General features: G+C 50.6%; 1 protein-coding gene across 1 annotated transcript; it reads left to right on the top strand.

Annotated features, from left to right (window-relative positions):
• Window positions 1-6,869: 6,869 nt before the first annotated feature.
• On the top strand, window positions 6,870-8,768 carry LOC125541663 (7-deoxyloganetin glucosyltransferase). Its single transcript, XM_048705012.2, has 2 exons — window positions 6,870-7,520; window positions 7,659-8,768. Exons 1-2 carry the CDS (start codon window positions 7,007-7,009, stop codon window positions 8,612-8,614), a joined length of 1,470 nt encoding a protein of 489 aa, XP_048560969.1. The 5' UTR covers window positions 6,870-7,006; the 3' UTR covers window positions 8,615-8,768.
• Window positions 8,769-9,256: the final 488 nt, after the last annotated feature.

The following is a 9,256-nucleotide window of genomic DNA, read 5'->3' on the forward strand; positions in this document are numbered from 1 at the left end:
TGCATCGGGTCCAATGAAAATCTTTTGTGACAATACTGGTGCAATTGCCTTGGCAAAGGAATCCAGATTTCACAAGAGAACCAAGCATATCAAGAGATGCTTCAATTCCATTCGGGATCTAGTCCAAGTGGGAGACATAGAAATTTGCAAGATACATACAGATCTAAATGTTGCAGACCCATTGACAAAGCCTCTTCCACGAGCAAAACATGATCAGCACCAAGGCTCCATGGGTGTTAGAATCATTACTGTGTAATCTAGATTATTGACTCTAGTGCAAGTAGGAGACTGAAGGAAATATACCCTAGAGGCAATAATAAAGTTATTATTTATTTCCGTATATCATGATAAACCTTTATTATTCATGCTAGAATTGTATTAACCGGAAACATAATACATGTGTGAATACATAAACAAACAGAGTGTCACTAGTATGCCTCTACTTGACTAGCTCGTTGATCAAAGATGGTTAAGTTTCCTAACCATAGACATGAGTTGTCATTTGATTAACAGGATCACATCATTAGGAGAATGATGTGATTGACATGACCCATTCCGTTAGCTTAGCACACGATCATTTAGTATGTTGCTATTGCTTTCTTCATGACTTATACATGTTCCTATGACTATGAGATTATGCAACTCCCGTTTACCGGAGGAACACTTTGTGTGCTACCAAACGTCACAACGTAACTGGGTGACTATAAAGGTGCTCTACATGTGTCTCCGAAGGTACTTGTTGGGTTGGCGTATTTCGAGATTAGGATTTGTCACTCCGATTGTCGAAGAGGTATCTCTGGGCCCTCTCTGTAATGCACATCACTTAAGCCTTGCAAGCATTGCAACTAATGAGTTAGTTGCGGGATGATGTATTACGGAACGAGTAAAGAGACTTGCTAGTAACGAGATTGAACTAGGTATTGAGATACCGACGATCGAATCTCGGGCAAGTAACATACCGATGACAAAGGGAACAACGTATGTTGTTATGCGGTCTGACCGATAAAGATCTTCGTAGAATATGTAGGAGCCAATATGAGCATCCAGGTTCCGCTATTGGTTATTGACCGGAGACGTGTCTCGGTCATGTCTACATAGTTCTCGAACCCGCAGGGTCCGCACGCTTAACGTTATGATGACAGTTTTATTATGAGTTTTTGTGTTTTGATGTACCGAAGGTTGTTCGGAGTCCCAGATGTGATCACGGACATGACGAGGAGTCTCGAAATGGTCGAGACATGAAGATTGATATATTGGAAGCCTATGTTTGGATATCGGAAGTGTTCCGGGTGAAATAGTGATTTTACCGGAGTACCGGAGGGGTTACCGGAACCCCCCGGAGGCTATTGGGCCTTATGGGCCCAAGTGGAGGAAGAGGAGAGGCGACCAAGGGGCAGCCGCGCGCCCCTCCCCCCAATCCGAATTGGACAAGGAGGGGGTGTGGCACCCCTCCCCCTTTCCTTTCCCCTCTCTCCTCCTTCCCCCCAAGTCCTAATCCAACTAGGAAAAAGGAAGGGAGTCCTACTCCCGGTCGGAGTAGGACTCCTCCTACGCGCCTCCTCCTATGGCCGGCCGCACCCCCCTTGCTCCTTTATATACGGGGCAGGGGGGCACCCCATAGACACAACAATTGATCATTGATCTCTTAGCCGTGTGTGGTGCCCCCCTCCACCATAGTCCACCTCGATAATACTGTAGCGGTGCTTAGGCGAAGCCCTGCGTCGGTAGAACATCAACATCGTCACCACGCCGTCGTGCTGACGAAACTTTCCCTCAACACTCGACTGGATCGGAGTTCGAGGGATGTCATCGGGCTGAACGTGTGCTGAACTCGGAGGTGCCGTACGTTCGGTACTTGATCGGTTGGATCATGAAGACGTATGACTACATCAACCGCGTTGTGCTAACGCTTCCGCTTTCGATCTACGAGGGTACGTGGACAACACTCTCCCCTCTTGTTGCTATGCATCACCATGATCTTGCGTGTGCTTAGGAATTTTTTTGAAATTACTACGTTCCCAAACATGGATTCCACCGAAGGGGACCCGGTACCCATACTCAATTGAGCCGACATCGGGGCCCCAGCCTGCGTCGTCGATGTAGAGCTTGCCGCGACGACTCTTGGTTATCCGGCCCATAGTGTATCCCTTGAGCCCTTCGAAGCTGCCCTTCAAGAACTCAAATCCACCATGCGCTGGCCCCAAAGTGGGCGCCAACTGTCATGGAATTGTCACGGCAAATGTCCTAGTGAAAGGACTTAGTCATGGAGCCATCGCAACTAGGAAGCTTAAAGGGGTTAATCGGGACAAAGGACATGAGAGGTTTATACTGGTTCGGCCCCTTGCGGTGAAGGTAAAGCCTAGTCCAGTTGATGTGGTATTGCTAGGTTTCGATGACCAAGGAGCGAATACGCTAGCTTGGCTCTCGATCTGTTGTTTCTTGCCCTAAGCCACCACCGGGTCGTCCCCTTATATACACGGGTTGACGCCCTGCGGCCTACAGAGTCCCGGCCGGCTCATACAACGTGTCCGGCTCGGTGACATCTCTTACATGCCTTGCATTACAAGTCTATTCATACATGGCGGTTTATACTTACATGCCTTAAGCCGCCTCTAGGCTTGGGCCTATTATAAGCCTTATTGTAAACCGTCACCTTGTATACTCTTCGGGCTTCATTCACGTAACCCGTCGTTGTGGTTGACCCGGCCCCTCCTTGGCGGGTCATACCTGGTAGTCATATCCCCAACATCCTACGAAGATCTTTATCGGTCAAACCGCATAACAACATACGTTGTTCCCTTTGTCATCGGTATGTTACTTGCCCGAGATTCGATCGTCGGTATCTCAATACCTAGTTCAATCTCGTTACCAGCAAGTATCTTTACTAGTTCCATAATGCAACATCTCACAACTAACTCATTAGTCATATTGCTTGCAAGGCTTATAGTGATGTGCATTACCAAGAGGGCCTAGAGATACCTCTCCGACAATCAGAGTGACAAATCCTAATCTCGATCTATGCCAACTCAACAAACACCATCGGAGATACGTGTAGATCATCTTTATAGTCACCCAGTTACGTTGTGACATTTGATAGCACACTAAGTGTTCCTCCGGTATTCGGGAGTTGCATAATCTCATAGTCATAGGAACATGTATAAGTCATGGAAAGCAATAGCAATAAACTAAATGATCATAGTGCTAAGCTAACAGATGGGTCAAGTCAATCACATCATTTTCTAATGATGTGATCCCATTCATCAAATGACAACTCATGTCTATGGTTAGGGAACTTAACCATCTTTGATTAACGAGCTAGTCAAGTAGAGGCATACTAGTGACACTCTGTTTGTCTATGCATTCACACATGTACTAAGTTTTCGGTTAATACAATTCTAGCATGAATAATAAACATTTATCATGATATAAGGAAATATAAATAACAACTTTATTAACTCTAGTACATATTTCCTTCAGCCGGGTCGAGTCCGCTACAACGGTCGCCGTCTACTGGCGCCAGCAGTGACGACGGGTGCGCTGTAGCCACGCCGGCCTCGATGAGCGGGGTAGGCGGGGCACTGTTGCCACGCCTATGCCGGTTAGAGGAGTTGGTGGGTTACTGTGGTCATGCTCATCCCTTTTATGGAGACTCGTCCCATCGCACGCCTCAGATGGGACGGGAGCTGACCCGTGGCTGGGTTGAGGAACACGTCACGGGGGAGCTGACTTGCTGGCGAAGTCTCGGTTCGCTGTGATTGGCCGGCTTGCGCCAGCCGTCAAGGCCGGGTTGCCGTCTTGACCGGGTCGAAGGATTCGGCTGGGTTGCAGGGCTTGGCCGGGTCGACGAACCCGGCCAAGTGCGAGCCGGATTGAGGGATGATGCTGGCCCTGATGTTTTTGAAAAGGATCCGTGTTCCGTTGCCGGCCCGGGGTTCATCCCCCGACATTGCTCCCATGATTAAAAAGTCAAATTTGAATGTTTCAATTTTCCTTGTTCGGGTGTTATATGTTGTGCCCCCAGCTAGACTTATTTCTTTTCTTGCACTTTGGCCGTTGGCCTTCATACTCTGGATCTCTTGTGACTTTAGCTTATGCTTGTGATCGGTGGTTGCTTTATAATATAAATGGGGAAACTCTTTTTCGTCAATGCTTCAATTTTTTTCATGTTCTCAGGACATGTATCTGTTATACGCAAAAACTCCAAATCTAAAACATTCATATTTTAGAACTTTTTGAAATAATCAAATTTGAGTGTTTGAAACCTTGGAGCATGAAAGCATACGAGTGTTTGGAGTATCTGACTCCAATCTTCATTGCTTTGCCTGCCCTGGCTATTTGTGCATGAGAAGTCTACTCCAGCTGCCTGCATCAATCTTCCTTGCTTCGCCTACCCTGACTATTTAAAGCTGGCTGGCCACCACCAAAACGGCACCTCCGAGTCCATTCTCCCACTGTACGAGCCCCCTAGTTCGTCATCCGCCATCTGAGCCTAGTCCACCATCTGCTATGGCGCACTCACTGGTAACTTGGTACGAGCACCTGACATCGGAGTGCCGCGCCGAGATCGTGGCGGAGGTCTGCATGGTGGACGCCCGGCACAAGACCCGCCAGAGCTGAGATCGGAGGAGGGGGTGGTCCCATGGCCATGACGATAGTGGAGGAGGAGGAGATGGCCGTCGGCACCATACCGCCCGCATCGTCCAAGTTCACACTGCTGTAGGCGGTGCAGTAGTACAACCTATCCTTTCTAGAGGAGCACCACGTGACGCTGGCTCAACTTGCGGCGGAGCGCGCAGATGCTGGCACTATGGTGGAGCTCCTCGCCAGTCCGGACGTCTTCAATAAAATCGTGTCCATGTAAAGCCGCCGCAACATTAAGCGCGAGCGCCGCCATGTCCGCATCAATGACGTGCCGTGTGACCTCCTCTTTGCGGTGCTCGAGGACTCGGATGATGGGGCGCCAGAGCAACATGATGACGATGCTAAAGAGGCATCCGTTGGCGGCTCCGGCCGCCAATGACAAGGAGGCCAGCGGCTCCGCCGTCGGGTCGTCGACCTCACTAGTCACCTCCGACGTTGAGTAATCACCTCATTTTTCCTTTAAAAAAGGGCCATCACTAAAATGTTAGACCATAAGTGAGCTTAAACGGGGGCCGGCTTACATCCCTAACTTACTTGTGATTCACGTTGGGGAGGTCCTAATCATTGTCCACAAGCGTGAATCGCTGCAAAGTGTAACCGTGGAAAGTCGCCGGCTGTGTAGCCTGTCACACTGCACCTGTCAGCTACACGCGAATCTTGTCATGTTTCATTGAACCGAACCGATCATTCCCAGACGCCGCCTCTCCACCATCAGGCAGTTGGACCGTGTCTCATACAAAAATGTAAGCAACTGATCCAGGTAGAAGTGAGCATCCATCCAATCAAAATGGCATCTGGAATCTCGTACAAATCGTTGCCCACACCCCGGAATACGAGCGCGGCTCGGTAAATCCAATAGCTCGCCGCCCTAGAAGTAGCCTCCGGTCGAGACCGAAAATTCTACACTTAGGGCATCTTCAATAGTGGTATGATCATCGCTGGTTACATTACCACCTAGATTATTTTGATGACATGGCTCATATTAAAAGAAGAGAGAGAATGAAACCGTATGAATCTGAACCAAGGCTCCAGACACAAGCTCCGAGGCAAGCTTGTTCATTTCTCCAACATTTAGTGCACCCGTCTAGTTATTTAACATACGCTTAACATACGCATCATTGAAAATCCTGTATGATGTGTTGTTGGCTGCTGACGTGGACAATTATATCAACGATTGAACATACAAACTATTGCAGATGCTCTTACGGACCTTCAGCTACGGACCCATATCTACGGACGTACGTGTCCAACAGTGCTAATCTTCTCCCCCTGTTTCTCAAGGTGGGGACCACGTGATTTTCAATCTCCTGTTGCCAAATCAGTCCGTAGGTGCTAATCCGTAATAGTACTCCGGTAAATGTAGCAAAGCTCGGTCGAGACCAAGCCCAATGAACGGGCAGAACAAGGCTACGCCCGTGGCCGTGCATGGACATGGATGAAGCTGCTACTGCCGAATTAATCAACGATAACACCAATAAAACTGGAAGCAAAACGACATTATCAAGCGCTTTAAATAAAACTGAAAGCTTGTCATGGCCGCATACCGCGTTAAATACCGTGTTACGACATTATCAAGCGCTTTAACTTTTTCCAAAAAAAGAAAGAGCATTCTCAAGAACTTTTGTACTCCCTCGTCACGGTTTAAAAGACACAGTTAAATTTGCGTGTGTTTTCACAATAGACAAAATTTAGAGCGCATTGCATTTATTTCTAGTAGCTAATTAGTACTTCGATATACTATTTCTATATGCATGCGTAGTGTGAATGCTATTTTTTAGCCTATCCCACAATCAATAAATAACCACCTAGGTCCCAGAGAATTTCCAAGCACGCCTTCTAAACCGTGACGGAGGGAGTACTTCTAGAGAGAGCTGACTTTCCGGCCATCATCATCGACATTTGTGGCCACAACTTTGTAAACAACCGGTCATGCACCCCACCCCACAACTAATAAAGGTATTATGTAAATTAAAACTGTTTAATCAATTATATTCTCTTCTTATAGTAATCCTAATGATTAGCATTGCTGATATTTTCCATAACCACTTGGAGCGATGCAAGTGAACAAAGTCGTCGTCACCACAAGCTAGATGACAAGACCCACACTCGCATGCGACAAATCCAAGCGGAGCGCATCTTCTCAAGATGGAAGAGAGAATCCTCCGATCCCGGCCGTGCGCAACAAACCCAGCCTAAAACGCATCTTCTAAACTTACCTAGTAACCTCGGATCAGTTCACTATATATACGTAAACGGTAGCCTGCACAAGACATACTACATACGCACTAGCTGCACAGAAGCCCCACAAGACTACTCTACAAGACACACCGAACACGCGCAACAGTACGTGGCTAGCTGAGGCGCCATGGGGTCGGAGGCCTGCCATGAGAAGCCGCACGCCGTGATGATCCCGTACCCGGCGCAGGGCCATGTCACGCCCATGATGAAGATGGCCAAGCTGCTCCACACGCGGGGCTTCCACGTCACCTTCGTCAACACCGAGTTCAACCACCGCCGGCTGCTCCGCTCGCGCGGGGCGGGGGCGCTCGACGGCGTCCCGGGCTTCCACTTCGCCGCCATACCAGACGGGCTGCCGTCGTCCGACGCCGACGCCACGCAGGACGTCCCCGCGCTCTGCAACTCCACCATGACCGCCTGCCTCCCCCACCTCCTGGCCCTTCTTGCCAGGCTCAACGACCCGGGCTCCGGGGTGCCGCCGGTCACCTGCCTCGTCGTCGACGGCGTCATGTCGTTCGGTTATGACGCCGCCAAGGAGATCGGCGTGCCCTGCGCGGCCTTGTGGACGGCCAGCGCGTGCGGGTTCATGGGCTACCGCCACTACCCGCAGCTCATCGAGTGGGGTTTCGTGCCTTTCAAAGGTACTTATTCTACTACTAGCTCCTATATACAGTAGGTCGTACCTACATGCATGCATGCATGCATGCTGTAACAAGTATGGTTTGCTTGCATGCATGATTGCATGCTGTAACAAGTGTGGTTTCTTTGCATGCATGCAGACGAGGCCCTGCTCACGGACAAGGCGCACCTGGACACGGTGGTGCAGGGCGTGCGCGGCATGTGCGACAACATGAGGCTGCGGGACTTCCCGTCCTTCATGCGCACCACCGACCGCGGCGACATAATGCTCAACTTCTTCGTGCACGAGGGCGGGCGCCTGTCGCTCCCCACCGCTGTCATGATCAACACGTTCGACGAGCTGGAGCGGCCGGTCCTCGACGCCATGCGCGCCATCCTCCCGCCCCTCTACACCGTGGGGCCGCTGCTTCTCCACGCCCACCACGCCGTCCCGGACGGCACCTCGCTCGACGCCCTGGGCTCCAACCTCTGGAAGGAGCAGGACGGCCTCCTCGACTGGCTCGACGGCCACGGCGCCAACTCCGTGGTGTACGTGAACTACGGCAGCATCACCGTGATGACGAACGAGCAGCTCCTGGAGTTCGCGTGGGGGCTGGCCAACAGCGGCTACCCTTTCATATGGAACATCCGGCCGGACCTCGTCAAGGGCGACACGGCCGTGCTGCCGCCGGAGTTCATGGCCTCCATCGACGGCCGTGCCATGCTCACGACGTGGTGCTCGCAGGAGAAGGTCCTCGCGCACAAGGTCGTGGGGGTCTTCCTGACGCACTCCGGGTGGAACTCCACGCTGGAGAGCATCTCTAACGGCGTGCCGATGCTCAGCTGGCCCTTCTTCGCGGAGCAGCAGACCAACTGCAGGTACAAGTGCACGGAGTGGGGGAACGGGATGGAGATCGACGGCGAGGTGAAGCGGGAGGTCCTGGCGGCGATGATACGCGAGGCCATGGAAGGGGAGAAGGGGCTGGAGATGAGGAGGCGTGCGGCGGAATGGAAGGAGAGTGCGGTTAGAGCCACGCTTCCTGGAGGATCCGCGGTGACTAACCTGGACACGGTGATCCGTGACGTGCTCCTCGCCAACTTCAACAACAAAAACTGAATTATCCACATGCATGTTGGGGTCCAATGCCTATCCAAGAGGCGAGAGTCGAGATTTTTTTTAAGACGAGGGCAACTTGTATTTTGTATGTTTATCCTCTTTATCATGGATCCAAAGTGTATTTTGGGTATTGTGTATTTTGCATGTTGATTCCCTTTATATGGAACCAAAGCGTATTTTGCATTGTTATTTTGTTGTTTGAACATAGGGGATGGCATTGATGTATACATGCATTCTATCTTATCTGTATGCAAATCATACCATTGCCTAAAGATTACACTAGTGTATTCTTGTTCTTACCTACCGTGAAACAATCACTACACGAGAAAGACACAGCTGTGTCGGAGAAGATGCCGGGCGGTAACGCCCGTCTCGAAGTAGAGGCTAGAGGCATGGCAGGGTCGACAGGCGGCGGCGGGCGACACAATCCGATGTTAGAAAAAAGCTAAAAAACGCCGATCAAAACAACCGGCGTGAGAAAAAAACCCAGACCAAAGGGTGAGGGAAAAGGTTCTCTAGAGCAGCCGATCAACATGATCGGCGGACGAACCCAAGGTATGGGCGGTGCAGTCCCCGGTGACAATCATGGAGCTCGACCGCTCCAGGGACGGCGCGGTGTAGAAGTGGCGGCTAGGGTTTTGG

This window comes from Triticum urartu, chromosome 2A (genome assembly GCF_056163025.1).
Source record: "Triticum urartu cultivar PI428250 chromosome 2A, HENAU_Tu73, whole genome shotgun sequence".
NCBI lineage: Eukaryota > Viridiplantae > Streptophyta > Magnoliopsida > Poales > Poaceae > Triticum > Triticum urartu.